The sequence below is a fragment of the Diadema antillarum genome, unplaced genomic scaffold (genome assembly GCF_040938485.1).
Source record: "Diadema antillarum isolate AM-2024a unplaced genomic scaffold, OU_Dant_1.0 seq00001815_RagTag, whole genome shotgun sequence".
NCBI lineage: Eukaryota > Metazoa > Echinodermata > Echinoidea > Diadematoida > Diadematidae > Diadema > Diadema antillarum.
This window is the reverse complement of record NW_027272490.1, coordinates 510,162-536,239: the sequence shown is the minus strand read 5'-3', so window position 1 is coordinate 536,239 and position 26,078 is coordinate 510,162. Positions and strand designations below refer to the sequence as shown.

At 39.5% G+C, this 26,078-nt stretch overlaps 1 protein-coding gene across 1 annotated transcript in view; it reads left to right on the top strand.

Moving 5' to 3' along the window:
• LOC139712522 (uncharacterized) overlaps positions 1–22,890 on the top strand; it is a 38,359-nt gene extending 15,469 nt beyond the window's left edge. Inside the window, exon 6 of the mRNA XM_071624337.1 lies at positions 22,751–22,890. Coding sequence (XP_071480438.1) covers positions 22,751–22,890 — 140 coding nt within the window. The remainder of the gene's footprint in view (positions 1–22,750) is intronic.
• Positions 22,891–26,078: the final 3,188 nt, after the last annotated feature.

Genomic DNA, 26,078 nt, shown 5'->3' with positions numbered 1-26,078 from the left:
ATCAAGTATGTGTCCATGTGCTTCTCGATATTGACGTGTCGTGTCAGAGAAAGGGAGACGAACATTACAAAATTTGCGCAATTGTGGAAAGAATCCTGAATAATTACAACATTAGGTCTACAGTAACATAACTCCTTTTTTTTCTAGAAGTGGTCATAATTCAAAGTTTATAATTGGATTATTATACCATTTACTCTATAACCTGGTGGATCGAGAGGGGGAATAAAAGTAGACAGTTCATATAGAAAGTTAAGTCAAGTCGAGTCAATTCGGTTCAATGCTTGCAAATGAATCAAAATGTAGAAATCTTGAAAGAATCATCAATTATTTTAAAGACAAAAACATTTTGATCACATAACATCCAAGCAGATGCTAAATCTGATTGGAAATGGGTTTTTCAGCACTGCAGAATATCTATCAAGAACTTGCCGGTTCTCACATCGATTAGTATCTTATTTTGCCCTTATTAGAATAATTTATGTTATGCTTTGAATTTTAGTACCACATTGATTTACACACACACACACACACACAAACATGAAAACTCATTGTCGGAACCTATAATAAATGAAACTGCGAGGATGAAAGCGGTTAGTGGTTCAAGGCTAGTATCAGAGTTCTGGGCAAGGTATTACACACTGGCTTTACTGCCAATGGGTCCTGCTATGTCTTATGAATAAAGTCATACTTTCCGCGGATTAGACTCTAACTAGTAAAATAAAAATCCTGGCCGAGAAGACAATTCGATATTTACATCCGTGAAGAAGAATAATGTTAACCTAGCTCTTCCTCCGTACAATGCAGGGAAAAATGATTTTCCAAAAACGACTCTTTTCATGATACAAAATGTACTCGTTATCGACACAAGAGCAATGTTACATGAAGTAATGCTTTGTCTCGTTTCTCTGCAGAAATTAATGAATGTGCCTCGAATCCGTGTCTGAACGGCGCAACGTGTAATGACCAGCTGAATGGATTCTCCTGCAACTGCTCGGCAGGATGGACAGGGCAGAACTGTGGAGAAGGTAATACAAACAAGGAAAAGTAGAAATTACGCGGTGCGTAATATATGTCCCCGCCGGAAGTAGCATTTTGTAGCAAAATGTAGAATACAGGTCAAAAATCAAGGTCAAAGGTCAAAGAAGTCAAAGGTCAAAATTCTGTGTAGAAGTTTTGAAGCCCTCACCTAGTGCCATCACATAAAGCAAACGGAATCGAAATCGGGTTAGAAATGGCGAAGGAGTAGCATTTTGTAGCCAATGTACAATATAGGTCAAAAATCAAGGTCAAAGGTCAAAGAAGTCAAAGTTCAAAATTCTGTGTGGAAGTTTTGAAGCCCTCACCTAGTGCCATCACATAAAGCAAACGGAATCGAAATCGGGTTAGAAATGGCGAAGGAGTAGCATTTTGTAGCCAATGTACAATATAGGTCAAAAATCAAGGTCAAAGGTCAAAATTCTGTGTAGAAGTTTTGAAGCCCTCATCTAGTGCCATCACATAAAGCAAACGGAATCAAAATCGGGTTAGAAATGGCGAAGGAGCAGCATTTTGTAGCAAAATGTACAATATAGGTCAAAAATCAAGGTCAAAGGTCAAAGAAGTCAAAGGTCAAAATTCTGTGTAGAAGTTTTGAAGCCCTCACCTAGTGCCATCACATAAAGCAAACGGAATCCAAATCGGGTTAGAAATGGCGAAGGAGTAGCATTTTGTAGCATTTTGATCACACACGGACGCACACACACACGGACACACGGACACACGGACACACGCACGGACACACACACGTACGGAGCCCGTTTCATAGTCCCCTGCTCGAACTCGTTCGGCGGGGACAACAAACTCTTAATCAAGGGTCACTGAAATCCGTATTCGTCTTCTTTTTGACTTGTCATTAACATTGTGATAAATGCAGCTAGCCTTGATGGTGATAACTGGATTGAGATTTAAGGTTTTGTTACTTTCGTTGTTACGGTCAAGTTCACACAAATGAATGCAAGGCGGTCTCAGTGAATTGAAATGAACAAATCTTCCGGATCTTTATTAAGAAACTGCTTAACAATCGGTTTCCGACCGGAATAACAAAATTCTTTTTTAAAACATTACAGCGAAATTGACCATAACAATGAAAGGTAGACGGGATCGTTTCAACTAAGAAAACATAAGTTCAGATTGTGTAATACCTGGCGACGGGGCCCAACTCATCTGCGACGTGACAGGGAGGCGACGTCAGGCGCTATCATGTGGAGAACGCGTCGATACACGGGGACGTCGTCGGATCAGCGGGCGACGCTATCTCAGGACAGTTTGCAGCTCTGCGACTATGGCTATGCCAGACAGAAGGGCGTTGGCCGCTGGGTGCGCGTCGCCATTCACAGCGTCTCGGCGCCCTGGATCGATCTCGTCGTGGCTCCAACTAGTTGCCGTGTAGCAATCACAGGTGGGCTTTGGCTTCAGACCGCCTGGTGGTTCGCCTGGCCAAATCGACGAAAACTTATTGAAAGAAAACGGGCTAGAGGCAGGTAGGCATGTCCTGGTTTATCTCGCCTCTTAGCACTTAAACTCAGTTAGCAGGGTACTTGTCTAAGGGAAAGCAACTCCTCCCAAGATTGTGGACGGGAGCGCCGAGAAAGTGATAACGGTCCTCTCTAACCGGTGTTCGATTGTCGATTGACGCGAGCAATGGATTTGTTAATACGAGTATTCTCACATACATGGAAAATCCCATCAGGCACGCCTAGCTTAATATATTCACGACATTAAACTCAACCTGGGCGAAATGTGTGGGGTTTCGGTTAGAACGAATAACTCAACATGAAGATTACATAACCGGCGGTGTTTACAAACATCCGCGATCGCGCACGTGTGATCGCATCCACATGATCATGACACGTAAAACCGCATTCTGAAGTGATTACATGGGCAAATTCGTAACATCGTGTAAATTATGATATATAGATTGACTAGAAATATGGTGATGCAAACAAAGTGTCTTATAAATGGCAAATTGGCGTATGCATAAGACCCGATGGACATTCGTGAATATCTTAATTAAACAAACAGGTCACTAAACATTCGTCGTATTTAATATTCCAGAACTCAAAGCCCTCACAAAATACCATTTAGGCCTTATGTTTGTATTTGTATTCATTTTGTATTTATTTATTTCCGTATTCAAGCATTAAAAAGCAGAGTTGTACATACAGCAGACTAAAAAAAGCAAAAGCAAAACAAAACAAAAAGCCAAAAAATCTTCAGATATAATGCATGTAGAGACAGTAAAGCCTACATTAAAAAGAGAACAAATACAAATAGCCATCAATACGGAGAGATTGCCCATTCGGGTATATCGACAAGGATACTGCTGTTCGTCTATATAGTGGCGTCCCGAGACTGCTGATGCACAATGAGTTGTGGTATCCATGTTCCTTTTTCCAAACACTCATTGCGTCATAAATGATTCACAATCATCACTGTTTCGAATGATAGTGAGCAAGAGAAAAAAAGTTGCAGTCATAGTAGGCTTTCTTTCATGCTTGTGTAAAGTCAATGGATTAAATTGAGCACTCGTTTGAGAAATATTTCTATTTCAATTTACAGGTTTACGCCAAATTCATCGCTGTAAAAACTATGGTTACGCTTTTAGGTTGAGTAATTGAATTTTCGTTCGTATAATGTCTCCAAGGACCACTGTGGAAACCGACAGATAAACATTTAACTAGATTTTCAATTGCTTGATTTATTTTGACAGGTGAACTTTGAATTTTGCATATATAATTAATTGGGTGCGTGTGTATGCGTCATACACTAATGGCGCAATCACTGAAATATTCCTTCCCTTCTTTCTTTTGACACCCAACGCAATAGGCCTAGTGTCTGTCTCATGAATGCAAACATTCGACCGCGTTTTGCAATTTTCTGTTGCGTTTCCTCTTTGTATTTTAGATAAATGGACGAATGTTAGTCAAACCCGTGCTTAAAAATAATACTACCCGTATTGATCTCCTAAACGAGTATCTCTGACCCTGTTTACAGTGCGAGGCTCGGCCGCGGCTCGGCCGCGGCCGTGCCCAGCCCCGCTTCAGTGTAAACGCGCAAAAGGCCAAATGCGAGGCCAAAATTGGCCTCGCATTTGGCCTCGCTCTGGAGGTGGTCTCGGCCGCGGCTCGGCCGCGGCCGAGCCCGGCCTTTTCTTGGTGTAAACGCAAACTGGGCCAAATGCGCGGCCAATTGCGCGGCCAATTTTAGTCTGGCTTCCAAACCCTCTGCCTGTATCTTTCGCTATTCAGGATATTAACCCCCTCAACGTCGAAAACTAGAATAGTTTAAGGTGGTTTTGTCCTGCAAAGGATTCTTTCCTTCGGCAAAGGCCTGTTCCCGAACGGCGACTTCGTCGCCACGGAATTCATTTGGCAAAGGGTCTGAAAACCAGACAATACCAAATTGCATTTGTTTGCAAGCAGAGCGCCACTACGACAAAATATTGAAAGGTTTGAATCAAAAGCGCGGCCGAGCCCGGCAGTGTAAACGGACAAAATTGCGGGGCCCGGCCTCGCAATTGAGGCTGGGCTAGGCCGTGGCTCGGCCCAGCCCCGCACTGTAAACGGGGTCTCTGTCACCGATGGATTGGAGCTAACTGCGCAATGAGTTCAGAAATATTAATTTGTTCTCAATTTGTTTTGACGCGTCTCACACTGTGTGTGTGTGTGTGTAGTGCCGTAGAAATCGCAAAATCAAATAATCATAAATATTTCAAACATTCATGTGATTACAAGGCCAACCCGCCTTAGCGGCCATCTGACTGTATACCGAAGTGATGATGTAACGGTCTTTTGTTACTGCTTGGGTTAGAACCAGGTGCGAGCATGGTTAGCAGCAATAGTGTTCACAGATGTTCTTCTTAAATTCGCTTCACTTAAATTCTTCGTGAAACACCTCGCCCACCCCCCCCCCCCCCCGCGATAGGGCGCATAACTTCTCGTCGGCAAGGAACACGGGTACAAAGGAAATATAGTCCATGGGCCAAGACTCGAAAAATGGGCTATTGGTACCACCTGAGGTGGCACAACCTTTTTGGTGTCATTTTGTTTGTCGGGCATAGATATGCTTATCAAGCTATGATAGTATTTCCAAATGAGTAGCTTAGTCATAATAAATGAATTTTTAACCAATGTGGTCTCGTTCTTATATCCCTATACTTCTGAATCGAAACTAACCGCTATACAAAGAAGAGCACTGTCTTCTGTATGTCCACAGGTGTTCTGTTGTAAACGCTGTGCACTTAGTCTTTATTCAAGGCAGCGAAGGGAATATCCAAAGGGTTATGATGTCCACAGATGTCACGCGGTGCGCTTAGTCTTTATTCAAGACGGCGAATGGAATATCCAAAGCTTATGATACAGTGTATATCCCTTTATCTAAAAACAACAACCCAAAAAAGCAATTCCTCGTGGATTTTGCCGTATTTTTCAATTATTTATCATTTTCCGGTGAAAACGCTACGGCGAAAACGCTAATACCACGCCAATGTCGCTTTATTTCCGTCCAACAATGAAAGATAATGCAAAAACAATGTACCGGTACACTACAATACATTATGATAAATAATATTGTAAATGAACAGAGTGATTTTTGTTTAAAACTGATGTATTTGTTGAGAGGGTAGTATAAATACAGTGTAATTAATCTCTTTTACTAGGAACTTTAGATATGATAACGGTACATTGTTTTGTTTTTCTTTCTAGCTGTGTTTACCAGAATATTGTTGTTAATCAGGCAAAACACACACACACACACACACACACACACACACACACACACACGGAAACAATTGTCACATAATGTAAAGACGCAGTATTGTAGCAGACATTAAGAACACATTGACAGGACAATGAAGGTCAAAGAGACAAAAGAAGGGGGAGAGAAGAAAGAAAGAGAGATCTGATGCCACGCAGCTTCATCACCAGCTGGAAGTACGAATCGAAGTCGTCCCGGAGATCATTGTAGTGTACCGGTACATTGTTTTTGCATTATCTCTCATTGTTGGATGGAAATAAAGCGACATTGGCGTGGCATTAGCGTTTTCACCGTAGCGTTTTCACCGGAAAATGATGAATAATTGAAAAATACCTCAAAATCCGGAATTGCTTTTTTTTTTTTTTTTTACTGTTTTTAGATAAAGGGATGTACACGGTATCATAAGCTTTGGATATTCCCTCGGCCGTCTTAAATAAAGACTAAGCGCTGTGGACACCATAACCTTTGGATATTCCCTTCGCTGCCTTGAATAAAGACTAAGCTCACCGCGTTTACAACAGAACACCTGTGGACATACGTGACCCTGCATCACAAAACAAACAAAAAGTCGCCATACATGGACTTTTAGGTAAGACTATATTCTGAAAGAGCAGACTCTAAGCTTTAAAATGATAACTCAATTCAAATGGACACTTCTAACCTATCTAAATATTGGAAAGAATGGACACACTCTGAAAAGTGTGAACTGAGAAAACAGGCTCTGAAGTACAGGGTGTATTCAAGCGCTTAATCTTTACCAATCTATGCTATATAGCTGTGGGATGAATTGAACAAAAAACAGGATGTTGACCACGGGAGCAACAACAATGAAGGGATTATCAGATTAAGCTGATATTGACCATGCTTTATAAGCACATTCTGCACATGATTAATACCAACTTTCAATGCAGTTGATTTATTCTCTCCAAAGTTATTGAAGTTGAAAGTGAAGTGTATGGACAGGAGATTCGAGAAATCTAAAACTATATGCGCAGAAGAAAACAATTCACAAAAATCAAGTAAAGTAATGTGCAGTTATGGTGTATGTTAGGAAATCATACCTCAAACAATTTTACTTTGGAGAAGCCGGCAGTTTTTAAAAGAAAGCTAACATTTTGGCAGAATGATTGTCATTTGTGATCTCAATATTTCACTTTTCTCCAGCTTATTCCAGAGCAAAAAGGGACGGTAATGGTGGAGAACAGATATCTTGCCATTAGGCAAGGTCTTATGCATGTGGGAAAATGTGCGAATCGCCAATTACCCATCTTTTGACACAAAATTTGTAATGATCTCAGGTTTGCTGCTCCTCATCATCTGCATTTATTCAAAGACATTTCCGTCTGAAAAAGGTACATCAGCGAAACAAGACTGAAATGAGGGAAACGATTCTTTTGTTAGTGACGATACATGATTACACAATCGTTATTGTCAAAACACCTGAATGTACTCATTAAGATACACATAATCAGGTGTCGGTGACGATCACTACATCAAAGAGAGACTGCCGTGAATAGTTCGTGTTATATTAGGTCCATGGTCATTTCCACCGAAATGGCGCCGACTACAGGGGAGAAGGCGCCATTAACCATTAACGAAGCTTCGGTCGACTTGGGCTGTGTTTATCAACTTTCCCCAGTATAAACGACTTTCGAAAGCCCTTTCGATAGCCCTTTCGATAGCCCTTTCCATAGCCCTTTCGAAAGCCCTGTCTGCTCCCTGTACTATTAATGTGCCGCTTGTTTTCGTCGGCTGCGTTTATCAACTTTCGATAGCCCTTTCCATAGCCCTTTCCATAGCCCTTTCGAGAGCCCTTTCCAAAGCCCTGACTGCCTGTACTATTAATGTGCCGCTTGTTTTCTAAGACGGGACGGCGAAAAGCAATTACCATCATAAAGATATATCTTCCTTTGAGAGTGACGAGTCATGATACAATGCCACATGAATCAATTGTCTTCCTATCTGTGAGGCAGCTCCAGTTTAGCACATACTTCAAATATTTCTGAGTGGCGGCATGAGACATGGGATCAAAGGGAATGAGACTGTTGTTACTCTATTTCTCAAATCTTGTTGGTAAGAGAAACACCTCCTTGTTCCAAGCATATGCGTGCATTACACACAGCTGTATGTATACACCTGTGTACACATACTCGTGTGCACTACGTGGCGCGCGTCTTTTCAGAAACTGGAAACGCATGGTTGCGTAACCGCAGTAGGGCGACCTTTCAAAACAGCTTTGCGTTTATCAACTTCGAAAGGCTTTTACAAACAGGTTTCTGATAACCTGTTTAGGAAACCCGTTTGGATCGTCACAAATTTGGGGCTTTCGAGAAGGCTTTCCTAAAGGGCTTTCAAAACAGCTTTGCGTTTATCAACTCGTGAAAATTCCTTGAAAGCTGTTTGGATAACCTGTTTCTGCCGAGAAAGGAGAGTTGATAAACGCACCCTTTCGTAAAAGGCTTTCCTAAAGGGCTTTCAAAACAGCTTTGCGTTTATCAACTCGTAAAAATTCCTTGAAAGCTGTTTGGATAACCTGTTTCTGCCGAGAAAAGGAGTTGATAAACACAGCCTTGGTGGCTACAAAGCTGAGCACGAACGAAGCGTTCCTTACATCTATTCAGGACGTAGTGAACGAAGCTGTCAGGAGCGAACTTGCCTCATTGTACAAGACAATCGAACGACAGGAAAGCCGTATCATGGATCTTGAAAAGTCAGCGGAAAGGTTATTGAAAGAGGTTGCTTTATATATTTACAGAAGTTGTTATGGAAATAATTTTTGTATCTTTATATCAGCACTTTCTTAGTTTCAATCTCGGAAAAAAAATATCATGGTTGCTTTTTACATTCATTGCTTTAGCAGTTTCATACATTTTCCTTTACGTTTTCTAAACATTTTATTCACTTCTTTGTCAATCATTGGTACATAAGAACCAATTACAGATACTTTATGTTTGGGTACATTTTTGTCAACTGCTTCTCATTATAGATTACCCTTCCATATTTTCCCATTAGACTCAATGCCATTACTTGATTTTCCATACATGGGATTGTATAAGGACTTTTCTGTCTCTCTCTCTTTCTCTCTCTCTCTCTCGCTCTCTCTGCTTTGCCATGGACATCACTGCCCGTTGGCGATCACTGATGCAGTAAGCCTCCTCCAGCTCCCGCTTTCGTCTCATGAGTGCAGCAAGAGAGACGCTCTTCCGCCAGTTATCCCTACCAAACTCGGGAACTCGCTGATTTTGGTGAAAGGCGATTCCAATATTGGCTTATATAAACAATAAATGCATACGAAAATTACTCCTAGTACGACAAACTCCACTTTGAGATTTCTCTCTGTCATTACCCGGTGATAAAGCAATAGCTTACTAATTAACATGATCATACTGAAACCAGGGAGGTGTTAGAGAAGAAGAAACTAAAGTATTAGTCCATGGGCCAGGCCAGATATTGGCACCACCTGAGGTGGCAAAACCATTTGGTGTCATTTTGTTTGTCGGGCATAGATATGCTTATCAAGCTATGATAGCATTTCCGAATGAGTAGCTTAGTCATGATAAATGAATTTTTAACCAATTTGGTCTCGTTTTTATATCCCTATACTTCTGAATCGAGACTAACCGCTATACATAGAAGAGCACTGTCTTCTGTATGTGACCGTGCACCACAAAACGAACAAAAAGTCGCACACAGTGATTTTGTGTGGGAACTGGAAATAGGTCAAATGGGTTAACCTAACCAATCTTGAGTTTTTCATATTTCCTGAAAGAGCAAGTCTTTTTCTATATAATATTAAAGTTTGGGATCATAAAACAAACAGGAACTTGTGTTTTCAGCAGTTTTTCTCGAACACTTTTTGGTGGAATAGTGTGATTAGTTGTTTCTCATAGAACCCTCTTCCCATTTCTCAAAAACCCGTCTTGTTCTTCTCCCGGCTTGCTGGCGGTGACGATCATGGGAACAAAGCAGTGAAGCACGCTAAAAATGTCTTTGTGGCGCTTTTGAGATGTACAGGCAGGTGCATGAATTAATTAACGATACAATGAGTGTCCATGTGTATTAGGTCCATGAAATGACGAACACACGAACGAAATGTCATGGAAGTTTAGATGTAACTTACGGCGTTCAAAGTTCATATCAGGTGTTTACCATGTGTTCATTAATGTATTGTGTGCTCACGGGTGGGAAAAGGCTTATTTATGTTCATCGGCGAATGAACTGAAAGTTAATGTGCACTTCACAACTGCTTTTCCCTGGTAGTCCAAAGAATGAAAAATTACCACTACAATATCTTCATCACAGGACGGCATTTGTACAAAATAAATCGAATGCAAAGTTGAAAGCGGTGTTGTTGCATTTGTAATTGTGACATACATTAAAAAATTTTTATAGGGAGAAAGGAAAACAACATTCCTATAGACTGCGGTCCTTGTCTGATGAATTCCTGATGAAGACTCTGTCTGTCTGTGTTTCGGAGTGTGTTTGTTTGGGTCTAATTTGGTGTGTTTTTCGCTTTTAGTGTTTGTGTCCAGCCTGTAAGAAGTTCTATGATTGGCAATTTTCTATGCTTTCCAGCGATAAACCCATCATAACTTAAACCTACAGCAATCATCGAAATGGTGCACAATCTGATAAAGACGATAAACGACGATAAACAACGACCCATCTGCAGCGCCATTGTTCAAGTTTGACTGGAATTTTTGTGTCTTTCTTTTTCCAAAGAGGAGATGAAAATTCCCTTTGTTACTTCAATTTGCCTTAATTAATTTCTTGGAAGAAGACAGTGTTTCTTTTCTTTAATATGATCACAGTTTTGAAATATACATTTTTTTTTTGTGATTTAACTTTCAGGTAACTATTCTGTGAGGCATGATAGGCCTAATTTAAATCAATGGTCAGACTTAATGACTGCAGATTAGTTTGCATAACTTTTCAGGAACGCTTTTGAGATAAAGAAGCAATTCCTCGCAACGATGCTGGATCTGTATACATACACCTCCCTCTCTCTAAACTCCTTAGATTGGAAATCAATCTATGAGATTGTGGTTAGGGACAAATCCAAAATTAAACTCGAAAGTTAGATTTGACTTCTAAATCTACCAGATTCAGATTTTCAATCTAACTTTGGATTTGTCCCTCATCTATATCTAAGGTATTCAGTGAACTGCCTCGTATGAGAACATTTCGACCATTTGAATTGTCTTTTATCCACCCCCCTTGTTCTAAAACTCTCAGGATTATTGTCTTGTTGACTGCCGAATCTTCATTCCGTGGTGGATCTCCATTATATACGGCCTGTGAATTGAGGAACAGAGGTGTAACCATATTTTCCATTGGGCTAGGATCAGGCGTAGACGTGACAGAATTGGAGGGCATCGGGTCCTCTATCGAACACATCTTTTATTTAGACCAGTACGGAAATGTGTCGAGCTTCGCTGATGTGATCAAGTCAGGTAATTACACCTTCCCACGGACATAATAGATAGGTTTTGTATTCTGTAATGTTATGGCCAACCTTAGAAAACCAGACATAATTTTTCTTCTATGACAAGAAAGCTCGTCCGACCTTGTCCTAAGCCAAATAACCATGATAACTGCAAATTGTTTCAGAATCGTGTCATGTCAATATTCACAGCAGGGCAAATTACTTGGATAAAATCATAGAAACGTCGATGAATTAAGGAACATTACAAAACGCTTTTTATATCATTATGACCCCCATCATAGCCTAAGACATATCATTTAAGCTCAAAATCAATGACATGTGGAGAAGAAAGTTTATTTAGCATCTTTCAGCTCTTTTGTCTAGATTTTGTTTTAATGCAGAGACCTGGGAGAGACTGCACAACGGCAAAATAAATCAACTCCTTTTTGTGTTTATCCCGAGCAAAAGAGTGATTACTTGATTGAAATGAAGTTAAAGGGGCATGCTAAACCAGATAAAAGTTAGTCTGAAATGAAAAAGTAACATTGCTCAACCATAACAATGAAAGTTACATGAAACTTGGTTTAGAATTAGAGGAGTTACGAAATTATGAAGTTTCGCTAGTTTTCACAAAATAGTTCTTGAACAGTTAATAGCAATTATGCATATAGTGACTTGTGCCATCACCTCACACTTACCATATGTAGTAGTAATATATGCAATTGCAAAATTTCCAGTATCCTAAAGTTTTTTTCAAGCACAATTATGCCGCAGTCTAGCACAAGTTTTCATTAAAGATTAACACGATTGTTTTTCTGTGTTTTTTTTTTACATTTTTATTACAGAATCAAATTCATTTCTTTGTTTAGTGCATGGAAAATTGAAAATTTTGTGAGTTTATGACATCAACTCATTCGTTTACATATTCATATCAACTGTTCGGGAAGTGTCTCGCAAAAATTAGTGAATCTTTTAAATTTCGTTACTTCAATACATTTGATCCAATTTCGATTAAATTTCCAATGCTGTGAATGTAACACGTAACTCTTTCTTTTTCAGACTAACAAACTGATTGGTCCAGAATTTCTCTTTAAGTCCATCGAAGCAGTGAGTCCCTCTCTTTGTAATGGAGGGAACTAAAGTTTTGCCTAAAAACTATTTGAATCCAAATCTTTCTGGAGAAAAAAAAATGAGAAATTGAAAGAAAGAGATACACTGCCATGACAACGTTGATGTCCCTGAAATAAAATGAGAGAAAACGGGTAGAGAAAGGTATTAAATGATTTCTTAGGTATGTCTGGTTTGTTTCTGTGCCCGTTTCCACCCCCTTTTTTTGGGAGGGAGGGGGGGGGGGGTGGATTCACTGTAATTTATCATGCTTGTTTTACTTATTTCCATTATGGAGCGAATGCTATAATTTTCCTTTGTTTCTATTTTCATGTTACAGGTTACCATAGAGGTTCACATCAAGTCTAAACGTTCAGAGTAACTTGTGTCCCGACTATATTACAGGAAACCCCCGATAAAACGAGGGGGATGGGCTACCTCTTTTACCACATTGTTAACGAAGTTTAAGGGAGACCAGCTGAAATAAAAATGGAGAACGGGCCCGCCGAATTCACCTCGTTAAAAGTTGTACCTCGTTGTAGGCGAGCTCGTTATAACGGGATTTACAATTCTTTGTGGTATGCAAACTCTTACCCAGACCATTAGAGCTTGAATATTATCTTCAATGACTAGTAAATACCTGAATTGATTGGAATACACTTGCCTCCTCTGTACTCCCATCAGATGGGAGAGATGACGACTACTGGCAAGTTAATGATGATGCTTGCCCCTCGACATGTAGCCCAAATTCAGTGTGCGCTTGTGCAACCAGAAGCGGAGTCCTCCGGTATGTATGCAATGCGGGATTCTACGAGACAGCTGGCTGTATACTGATACTGTTGAATAACTCCCATTTTCTTCCAAGTGACAACTGTTACTTTTTATATACATATAGACATTTGAAACATTTTATATATGTATAAGTATATATACTAGGTGTTTCAAAAAACATTTCCCACTTTTGATCATAAATATTTCAAAAACTATTCATTCGATAAAACTGTCATTGATATGAGTAATAGCTGGATAGTGTACAATTTGGTTGAAGGTAATTTGCACGTGAAAGCATAAATCAGTTTCATTAAATCTAAGATTGATTTTGAAGTAAGGTTTCAGATTTAGGTCAAATCTTAACCCTCTGTACAAAAATTGAACTTCGCACAGGAACCAATGATGTGTATGTGAGTGTGTGCTGACAATGGCCCTGAACAATGGACATGCCTGAACCACCTGTTGACTAGGCATCAGTCTGACGCTTCCTGGCACATGAATGCTTAATCAATAATTCATGTGGATTGCCCTGGGCACTGCTAGTCTGAATTCATTCACGGTAAAGTGCTTGCAAACACCACATTTCATTCCAGCTGGCAATCATTTTCAAATTTTTCTTCTGACATATCACTAAATTTGGGATATAAATAAGCATAAATGATCTAAAGTTCCTCATTTTAATACAACTGTCTACTAATTAAATAGTATGACAAATTTTTCGCTTTTTCGATAAAAAGAGATCCATTTTTGGTCAAGAGTTCAGCAGCATTTATCATTGGGGCGATTTGTTTCAGAGTAGATTTGTTTAAGGCTCCATATACACAAGTGTATACTCTAATTGATTTTTAGCTCACCTGAGCCAAAGGCTCAAGTGAGCTATTGCGATCGCCCTTCGTCCGGCGTCCGTCGTGCGTCGTCCGTCGTCCGTCGTCCGTCGTGCGTCGTGCGTCGTGCGTCGTGCGTAAACTTTTTACATTTTCATCTTCTTCTTGAAAACCCCAGGACCGATTTTCATCAAACTTGGCAGGTAGCATTCCTAGGGGGTTAGGAACTCAATTTGTTAAAATGGGCACCATGCCCCACCCAGGGGGCCCCCAGGGGGGCCCAAACCCCCCAAAATTAAGGAATCTGTAAAAATCTTCTTCTCTAGAACCAGAAGTGATAGAGCTAAGTTAATACTATGAGTTAGTACATTGATGACTGTAGTTTCAAGTTTGTTCATGGCAGAATCAGGGGTGCCCCCCTTTGGGACCCAGGGGAGGGGGGTGGGGAAGGGTTCTAATGGGGCCTAAATTGTACATTTTCATCTTCTTCTTGAGAACCCCATGACCCATTTTCACCAAACTTGGCAGGTAGCATCCCTAGGGGGTTAAGAACTCAATTTGTTAAAATGGGCACCATGCCCCACCCAGGGGGCCCCAGGGGTCCCAAACCCCCCAAAATGAAGGAATCCGCAAAAATCTTCTTCTCTAGAACCAGAAGTGATAGAGCCAAGTTAATACTATGAGTTAGTACATTGATGACTGTAGTTTCAAGTTTGTTCATGGCAGAATCAGGGGTGCCCCCTTGGGACCCAGGGGAGGGGGTGAGGAGGGGTCCTAATGGGGCCTAAATTGTACATTTTTATCTTCTTCTTGAGAACCCCATGACCCATTTTCACCAAACTTGGCAGGTAGCATCCCTAGGGGGTTAGGATCTCAATTTGTTAAAATGGGCACCATGCCACACCCAGGGGGCCCCCAGGGGTCCCAAACCCCCTAATGAAGGAATCTTTATAAATCTTCTCTAGAATCAAAAGTTATAGAGCTGAGATAATACTACAAGTTTGTTCATAGGAGATCCAGGGGTGCCCCTCTTGGGTAGGGGGGGGGGGGGGGGGGAGGGGGGGGGGGTGGTTGGAAGGGTCCAAATGGGGGCCTGAATTGTACATTTTCATCTTCTTCCTGAAAACCTCATGATGGATTTTTGTCAAACTTGTCAGGTAGCATCCCTAGGGGTCAATATCTCAATTTATCAAAATGGGCACCATGCCCCACCCAGAGGGCCCCAGGGGGCCCCAATCCCCCCAAATTAAGGAATCTTAAAAAAATGGGCCCTTGATATTGTACATTTTCATCTTCTACTTGAGAATGCCTGGTCAAATTTTGGTAGAGCTGTGAATGATTTAGATTAGTGACTGCGTGAAAGGTGAACTTGCGATACTCAGGTGAGCGCTAGACCCGCGGGTCTCTTGTCTTTACTTCCTGTCACCACGTTTACGATAGAACAGAAGGTATTCATTGTAATTTTGTTTTTCAGAAGTAGGGAGAGCACTGACGCGACTCAACGACAGTATCAACAGGCGTTTGACTTTACACAGATACTGCCAGAGGCTGAATAAAGACTAGCTGTGATCGTGGAATTTCTCATGAATGAATAATGAAGCATTCAACCCCTGGCCATTGCTCAGGACCATTGTCAGGGTGTTAACCACACACTCCCATACACACCCATTGACCCCTGTGCAAAGTGAAATTTTGTACAGAGGGTTGAAAATAGAGCAAAGTCTAGAACCTAACTGTAAAATTAATCATGGATTTCATGAAACTTATTTATGCTTTCATGTTTAAACCACCTTCAACCAAATTGTACACTATTCAGCTATCACTCATATCAATGACAGTGTTATCTGATATATAGCGTTTGAATTATTAAGAATCAAAAGTGGGAAATGTTTTTTGAAACACCTAGTATATATACATATAATACACATATGTAGACCTATATTGTGGTTTAAGTGTAATAAGTTGTCATTGAATGTTGATAAGACCTGTTATATGCATTTTAAGAGCCCTAAATCCCGTACCAATCACAAAGTAGATATTTTTATTGATAGTGTACTTATTTATGAAAACAAATCCACCAAGTTCCTAGGCGTTACTCTGGATTCAATTTTGACTTGGAATCAACATATTCAAGAAAATATGTACTTCGATTTCAAAAGCGATTGGTATACTTTATAAGTTGAAACCAATTTTGACAAAGAACGTTCTTTAAATTTTGTAAAATTCTTCTATTTTACTGCATATCAATTATTGTGATATTGTATGGGGCAACTGTGATGAATACAAAATTGATTTGTTATTTCATTTGCAGAAAAAAGCCGTCCAAATTTGTACACATTCACCTTATTTACCCCGTACCAATCCTCTATCTAAGCAACTGAAAAAATTAGAAGCAAATAATTTTCATATTTATCAGACCGCTATTTTTATACTCAAACACATTCAACAATTTACTACCGTTCTTCCATAGTACTTTCATCTCAAAAAGTAAAATACGCTCCTATCCCACTCGTCATTACACTGACATTCATTTACTAGTAAATAACCCGATGCTACTTGTCGCCCGTAGTTCTATTCGACACCATGGACCGGACATATGGAATTCCCTGCCCGAACGAATTAAAGCATGTACATCACTTTCTTTTTATTAAAGTAAACATGAAAAAGCACATTATATCGAATTATGGGGATTAGCTGATATCTGACTATTGTAACCAAAAAAAAAACAAAAAAACAGTTCAATCTTAATGTTTTGGTACCTCCCCCAGTCTCTTTACACCAAATCATTCAATAAACATACCTCGTACCGCGCGACTGCTGGGCTCATTCACTTGCACCAGCACTCACCTCACTCGGCTCATTCTTTGTACATATAGTGTCTATTCAATTTTTGTTGTCGCAATGTGATGTCAGAATGACTCTGTTTTTTTCTTTTCTTCTGTTTTCGATAAGAAATCATGATGTGTATTTTGCCCATTTCCCCTTCTCTTATAAGGCTTTCGTATCTTCAAGCTATATGCTTATTTGACCACAGTCTTCTGCATGTAAACTCTCAATACTTTACATGTGCCATAATTCAGTCTGATCATTTGATTCACTATATCCCGAATGGTTCCCAATTGACGTGTTTTCTTACTCTTTACTTCAATCTGTACACGTATATCTCAGTTATGTTTGGATGTACACACTGTATGATTTATTGTCTTGAAAATAAAAAGAATGACTGTATATCATTTGTAATATATATCCAATGCAGAAAATTCCTAATAAATCATTTGAATTGAATTGGAAAAAATATATAATTATACAGCTGTGAAGCCAGAGTTGAATGCGTGATGCGATTTTTTAATGTTCAAACTGAAGTTTCACTATGTAGGACACTCTTTTATTTTGTTATTTTGCTTTAATACACACGCACACACACACACACACACAAACAACACGTATATTATGCATGCATAAATACAGTATACATTTACATATATGTATATACGTATCATATGTTATCGTCTTTCTATTTGAATATTATATTTTCCATTTACAGGTTTTGCAACCTGCGCTAACGACTATGTATTCCTAGTTTCTGTGTTTGCGATGAGAGTTTAGTGATAATAAGTTACATTTTTAGTGTCTACCACATTGCTAGTGGAAACAATTAGGATTTTGAAATATACTGTAACTTATTCTTTATTTTGCTTTATTTTAGACAGTGACGAATGTCTATCAGGGCCATGTCTAAACGACGGGAAATGCACTGATAAGATTAGAGAGTTCTCATGTGACTGCCCAATAGGTTTAACAGGACATAAGTATGGAAGAGGTATCTTCTACAGATGGGTTCATAAAACACTCAAGTTTCCTTTCCATCTACATCTTTGTATTCATGAGATAACGCTGCCCGAACTAGACGTGCCATGTCCGGCAAGGCTGTTATGATTTTCAGGCGTTTTTTGTTTGTTTATGACCTATATTGTACGTCTGTTTGTAAAATAACTTTTAAAAATACGAACGGATTTAAACGAAATTTTCATAAAAAACTTATAGGGCCTAATAAGAACAGACAATAAAATTTCGAGAGTGATCCGGATCACCGTCTGATTGTAACGGCCGGGTTTTGCTTCATTTAAGGACATCTGTTGCGACACGGATTGTCGCCCCTACACGGATTGTCGCCTCCTGCTCGGGGCGACAATCCGTGACGGGCGTTGGCGGCACGGATTGTCGCCCCCGTCACGGATTGTCGCCTGGCGACAATCCGTGACGAGGGCTGGCGGCACGGATTGTCGCCCGCCCTCGAAGCACAATTTTGCTGGGTAATATCGTTCTGGACATAATCATTGAAATACTAACACATAACTTACATGGCTACATCCATGCAAACATGCCATGTAAAAAGTCATGGTGAGGTTTCAAGGAAGTGTGTATGTGCGCGTGCACATGATAATTTAGTGTCCGTTTGTGCGTGTGTGTGTGTGTGTGTGTGTGTGATGGAAGAATGTGTTTATTATGTCAGTTTTTTGCGTATGTGTTTTTTAGCTGCGCGTGGGGAGGGATACCTAGTAAGCTGTTGCTGGCATAAACGTTGATATTGATTTTATAAGCAGCTTTGAATTTGATGAGTTTGTTTGGCAGATTTGTTTATGAATTCGGAGTGGAGCTTGCGTGCGGGCGGATGCTGCTTTTCTGCATACGGTCCATTATGTCTTATTTATCAACATTGGGAAATCGTTTCATCAGGAAGGAATGTGGTATCAGTTCGGGTGTGCGTCGGTATGTGGGAAGGGGGTTACATTTCGTTATTGCAAAAGTTTGTTATTCTGAAGGCTCATTCGTCCGAAGGCTCATTATTCCGAAGGTTCGTTATTCCGAATTTCATTTTTGGATCAACGAACATCTAGGTATAGGGAATTGTGTGTTTCGGATAAATGAAACCTCGGAAAAAACGAAACTTCGGAATAACGAACCTTCGTGTGTGTGTGTGTGTGTGTGTGTGTGTGTGTGTATGTGTGTGTATGTATGTATTTGGGTTGGTGAATGTGGGTGTGGGATGATTTAGGGTTTGTTTAATCAGGGGTTGGTGGGTTGGGGATTGGATTTGAAGAAGGATAGTTATAAATGGTGTGACAGATGTTAGTAGGATTTAATATTTAGGATAGATGTAGGCCCTAGATTTGTTTCGGTTGGGGAGGGGAGGGGGTGGTCGGGTTTTTTTATGACTGATTTCATTCTATATTTGTGTAATGTATTTGTGTTTTTTTATGTATATGCCCTTGTAAGTAAGAAGGTGTTACATGATCCAAACCAATATATTCAAGGAATATAGGTTTGGTAGGGCCCTACATGTCAAAATTTTCTCGTGTAGAAATTATTAGTAGGGTTGGTCTATAATCGAGTTATCTATGTTGAAGTGAGATTATTTGTGGTATAAATTGACAAATGGATTTGTTTGTGTTTCGAATTGCCATTTGTAACTTTTTTTGTTCATGTTACACCCAGAATGGGTGGATTTATGAATGATTTGAATGAAATCAATAAATATCAAGGAAAAAAAGTGTTGAGTTGGTTTATTTGCATTATGAGGATTTGTTTGAGTGTTTGTTGGTGTTTGTATTACGTATGTATTACGTATGTATTAGCGGTGTGCAATGGCAGTTCGTTTGTGCTAAAATCAACTAACGATTGACAAATTTTTTACGGCGTGTGGAAATTATTCGCTCATGCATAAAGCATGCCAAACCTATTCTGGGACAAAGAATAGTGGTATGGACGTTCTAGTTTATAAGACTGTTGGAAGAACATGACTGCAGTGAAAAATGAACAAAGACAAATAACATTCCGTCGTATGTATTTTCTCTCGGTCTCTCTCTCGCCTAGCCCGCCTCACCGCTGATATTGGTTGACACACCCATACTATCTTTAGATCAACGCTGGTGTGAATTCTTCAAACACGTGCTCATACACTCTGAAGGCGTTTGTATTGCCACAGTAGCGCCACTATATTCCACATACACACGTAAGCATACAATCACACGTGTACACACAGACAAACAAACCACTACCACTATACAACCACCACACATGCACAGTTTCTACATATATATTTTCAATTGTTAGCTGAGCTAACCTATTAGCATAAGAATGTTGACAGGTGTCGGGTTCGAAGCTTTCGCAGGCGGAGAGAGCTGTGGAGCTCACTGACCTAGTTCGACACGCAGCAGAACGGACGTCTTATTCGGAGACGGAATTGCGACGTCCATCACTGGTATTGTCGGGACGGCCTGCAAGCTCAAGATAGAGGATCATAGGACCAGGACGAAACAGCTGTCGGGATAAGAGCATCGGGAGGCGGTATTGGTTCTGGCATGTCAAGAAGCAGTTCGTGAGGGTGGTTTCCAGGCGCGTACGTAAGTCTTCAGTTCTCTCCGTCCGTTCTGTCTTGCCGTCGAAGCTTGGTGCTCCCCTAGGATTCAGGTATTATGTATATATTATGTTCCTTTGCAGGTTATGCGTTAGGGAAGGGAGGCGGGATTGAAAATAATTTATTCACGTTTGAGTAGCGAATTAGGGAATAAATTGTATTATTATACTCCAAACACACATACACACACACACACACACAACAAATCATACACATCACATATCATGCAGCTCACAATACACACACACACACACACGCACACACACACACACACACACACACACATACGCATAACTTACAAGTCATACCCATCCCACCAAAGCTTAACACCGGAGGAACCACACCGAGCCCGGGGCGACAATCCGTGACGGGGCGACAATCCGTGTCGCAACAAATTTTTTGCCAACACGGATTGTCGCCTTCGAGGTCAAAAACTGGGAACTGCACGAGCGTCAGGGATTGTCGCCAGGCGACAATCCGTGACGGGGGCGACAATCCGTGTCGCCGTCGCCAGTGCCCGTCACGGATTGTCGCCCCGAGCAGGAGGCGACAATCCGTGTAGGGGCGACAATCCGTGTCGCAACAACATCACTCATTCTTACCAAACATCAAACGTCATTCATATGATTTAAATTAAGCACAAAGTTTGGTTTGCATTAAGATCCACGACTACTCACTTTGTTTCATTTTGGAAATTCTCTTGTCAGTACTTGTTTTAACTACACATCAACCAGCGTTCCTGTTATAATACCAAGTAAAAGTCCGGGCCATCGCAGCTTATATGTCAGATTTTGTCATTTTCAATCTGACTTTCACGACATATCACAACTGGACATTGGAAAATGGTAGTTTAATGCATCATCCTGCGACAGTAGTCTGTGATACAAACTCGGTACTCCAAACTCTCACCGCAAAAATTGACGAATGTGCCCCGAACCCGTGTTTGAATGGTAGTACCTGTAATGATATAATTAACGGATTTTCATGCAACTGCTTAGCAGGGTGGACAGGGGAGTACTGTTGAAATAGGTAATGTGAATCAATGTCTTCATCGTTATCTGTGTTCCATTGCTCTATCTAAGCTTTATTTCAGTGAGAGATTTGTGAGAGAAAATGTGCAGTTTTCACGCTTTGCTCTTTGGTATCAATGCGTCATCTTTAGTCCTTCAGCAGATGAGCCCATCAAGCTGCACGATATTGTCATGGATAAATGAACTTGAACATATTTCCTTACCATTTTCTAGTTGACTTTGATAATTTGACTCAAATCAGATTTACAGGACTAACAAGGAATGACCGGAATCGAACCATTAACAGAAAGTTTTACAGTATTATAGCTCACTTCAGACTCCTAATCCTAAAACTAAATAATCCAAGCATCAACCATAATGGAAGAAATGATGATTAATTACCTCACAAATCTGTCATTCATCCATACATTAATCTTCATTGAATTTTCTCTTTGGATGTAAAATTCGTATCAAATTATCATAATCTTGTAACTACCTTGCGACAATGACTTCAAGGCCAGAAGGGTTCGCAGTAATTGATTTGTGGGAAATCAAACATGGAAACGCTAGAACACATTTGTGTAAATAAAACACAAACCAAACAGTTGAACAGTTTGAGGTGAAAACATCGCCTTTTCTAATATTTAAGTCACTCGTTGAGACCAACCTTCCAATCGGGCGAACACATTTGAACTTTAAATTCCATGACTTTGCAAAAAATAATTCCCAATTTTGATGAAACGTCATGGTGGGATACCATTTTGTTCGCTTGGTTTTACTAGCACGTATATATGTAAACACAGAATTACACATATTGGTAAACAACAAAATCTATTTCTTAGTGAACAACTAAATTGTATTCTTGTACGTGGCGGCAGCTACCGTTGTTACACATAATTATTTCCTGTAACTCCAGATTGAATGTTTCTGTACCGATATCATAAAGAATAGATATCAATTATATATTGGAAAAGTAAATGTAGCGATGTAAAGACTTGATAATAAGTAGTAAACACCTATTTACTACGTTAACATTTAATCGTACATACAGCCGGGATTTGCTTCAGTTTTTTTTCATATCTCTCATTCTTACCAAACATCAAACGTCATTCATATGAGTTAAGCATAAAATTTGATATGCATCAAGAGCCACGACTACTCACGGTGTTTCATTTTGGAAATTCTCTTGTCAGTATACTTGTTCTAACTACACATCAACCAGCGTTCCTGTTATTATGCCAAGTAAAAGTCCAGACCATCGCAGCTTATGTCAGAGTTTGTACTTTTTAATCTGAAGTTCACGAAACATCACAATTGGACATCAGAAATCGTAGTTAATTGCATAATCATCCTGCGACAATACTCTGTGATGCAAGCTCGATACTCCAAACTCTTACCGCAGAAATTGACGAATGTGCCTCGAACCCGTGTCTGAATGGTGGTACCTGTAATGATCTAATAAACGGATTTTCATGCAACTGCTCAGCAGGGTGGACAGGGGAGAACTGTGAAATAGGTAATGTGAATCGATGTCTTCATTGAGTATCGTTATCTATGTTGAATTGTTCTATCTAAGCTTTATTTCGTTGACTAGATTTCTAACTTCAGTCATACAAATATTCATCAGACATCAACTGATTTTACTCTAATGTGTGCGGGAATACCGATGACTATCAAGTATTCGAAACAGATCTGCACGAATTCTTACATTTCAGATGTGAATATTGCAGAGATTTCATTAGCGCATTCTATAACCATTCAAAATGAGAAAACATCAGATCAAAATCTAAATCCTTATGCTTTGGTTCTCTCTCTCTCTCTCTGCCCTCAGACCTGAACGAATGTGCCTCGAACCCGTGTCTGAATGGTGGTACCTGTTATGATCTAATTAACGGATTTTCATGCAACTGCTCAGCAGGGTGGACAGGGGAGTACTGTGAAATAGGTAATGTGAATTGTCTTCATCGTTATCTGTGTTGCATCGCTCTATCTAAGCTTTATTTCAGTGACGAGATTTCTAACTTCAGTCATACAAATCATCACACATCAACTAGTTTTACTTTATTATACTCTATTTTACTGTCAAGTGGAAAAAAGAGATCAGTACGAAATTAAGAATTCTGACATTTCAAATATCGCGTATAGATTTTATTAACGGATTCTATAGTCATGTACAAGTAGAATCTAAATCCGTATGTTTTACTTTTTTCCTTCTCTCCTAAGACCTGAACGAATGTCTCTCGAACCCGTGTCTGAATGGTGGTACCTGTTATGACCAAGTAAACGGATTTTCATGCAACTGCACTGGAGGATGGACAGGAGCGTACTGTGGAACAGGTAATGTGAATTGATATCTTCATCAAGTATTAGTCAAGCATTTGCTGTCCAAATGTAACCAATGATATCTGAATGATTTCTCACTTTAACAGGCATTTAGAAAATGTGCAGTTTTCACACTTTGCTATTTGGTATCAATGCGTCACCTGTAGTCCTTGAGCAGATGAACCCATCAAGCTGTACTATTGTCATGGATAAATGAACTTGATCATATTTCCTTACCATTTTCTAGTTGACTTTGATATTTTGACTCAAATCAGATTTACAAGACTAAGAAGGAATGATTAAAACGGAATCATTAACAGGAAGTTATAAAGTATTATAGCTCACTTCAGACTCCTAATCCTAAAACTATATAATCCAAGCATCAACCATAATGGAAGAAATGATGATTAATTATCTCACAAATCTGTCATTCATCCATACATTAATCTTCATTGAATTTTCTCTTTGGATGTAAAAATTCGTATCAAATTATCATAATCTTGTAACTACCTTGCGACAATGACTTCAAGGCCAGAAGGGTTCGCAGTAATTGATTTGTGGGAAATCAAACATGGAAACGCTAGAACATATTTGTGTAAATAAAACACAAACCAAACAGTTGAACAGTTTGAGGTGAAAACATCGCCTTTTCTAATATTTAAGTCACTCGTTGAGACCAACCTTCCAATCGGGCGAACACATTTGAACTTTAAATTCCATGACTTTGCAAAAAATAATTCCCAATTTTGATGAAACGTCATGGTGGTATACCATTTTGTTCGCTTGGTTTTACTAGCACGTATATATGTAAACACAGAATTACACATACTGGTAAACGAAAAAAAATCTATTTCTTAGTGAACAACTAAATTGTATTCTTGTACGTGGCGGCAGCTACCGTTGTTACACATAATTATTTCCAGTAACTCCAGATTGAATGTTTCTGTACCGATATCATAAAGAGCAGATATCAATTATATATTGGAAAAGTAAATGTAGCGATGTAAAGACTTGATAATAAGTAGTAAACACCTATTTACTACGTTAACATTTAATCGTGCATACACCCGGGATTTGCTTCATTTCTTTTTTTCATATCTCCCATTCTTACCAAACATCTAATGTCATTCATATGAGTTAAGCATAAAATTTGATATGCATCAAGAGCCACGACTACTCACGGTGTTTCATTTTGGAAATTCTCTTGTCAGTATACTTGTTCTAACTACACATCAACCAGCGTTCCTGTTATTATGCCAAGTAAAAGTCCAGACCATCGCAGCTTATGTCAGAGTTTGTACTTTTTAATCTGAAGTTCACGAAACATCACAATTGGACATCAGAAATCGTAGTTAATTGCATAATCATCCTGCGACAATACTCTGTGATGCAAGCTCGATACTCCAAACTCTTACCGCAGAAATTGACGAATGTGCCTCGAACCCGTGTCTGAATGGTGGTACCTGTAATGATCTAATAAACGGATTTTCATGCAACTGCTCAGCAGGGTGGACAGGGGAGAACTGCGAAATAGGTAATGTGAATCGATGTCTTCATTGAGTATCGTTATCTATGTTGAATTGTTCTATCTAAGCTTTATTTCGTTGACTAGATTTCTAACTTCAGTCATACAAATATTCATCAGACATCAACTGATTTTACTCTAATGTGTGCGGGAATACCGATGACTATCAAGTATTCGAAACAGATCTGCACGAATTCTTAAATTTCAGATGTGAATATTGCAGAGATTTCATTAGCGCATTCTATAACCATTCAAAATGAGAAAACATCAGATCAAAATCTAAATCCTTATGCTTTGGTTCTCTCTCTCTCTCTCTCTGCCCTCAGACCTGAACGAATGTGCCTCGAACCCGTGTCTGAATGGTGGTACCTGTTATGATCTAATTAACGGATTTTCATGCAACTGCTCAGCAGGGTGGACAGGGGAGTACTGTGAAATAGGTAATGTGAATTGTCTTCATCGTTATCTGTGTTGCATCGCTCTATCTAAGCTTTATTTCAGTGACGAGATTTCTAACTTCAGTCATACAAATCATCACACATCAACTAGTTTTACTTTATTATACTCTATTTTACTGTCAAGTGGAAAAAAGAGATCAGTACGAAATTAAGAATTCTGACATTTCAAATATCGCGTATAGATTTTATTAACGGATTCTATAGTCATGTACAAGTAGAATTTAAATCCGTATGTTTTATTTTTTCCCTCTCTCCTAAGACCTGAACGAATGTCTCTCGAACCCGTGTCTGAATGGTGGTACCTGTTATGACCAAGTAAACGGATTTTCATGCAACTGCACTGGAGGATGGACAGGAGCGTACTGTGGAACAGGTAATGTGAATTGATATCTTCATCAAGTATTAGTCAAGCATTTGCTGTCCAA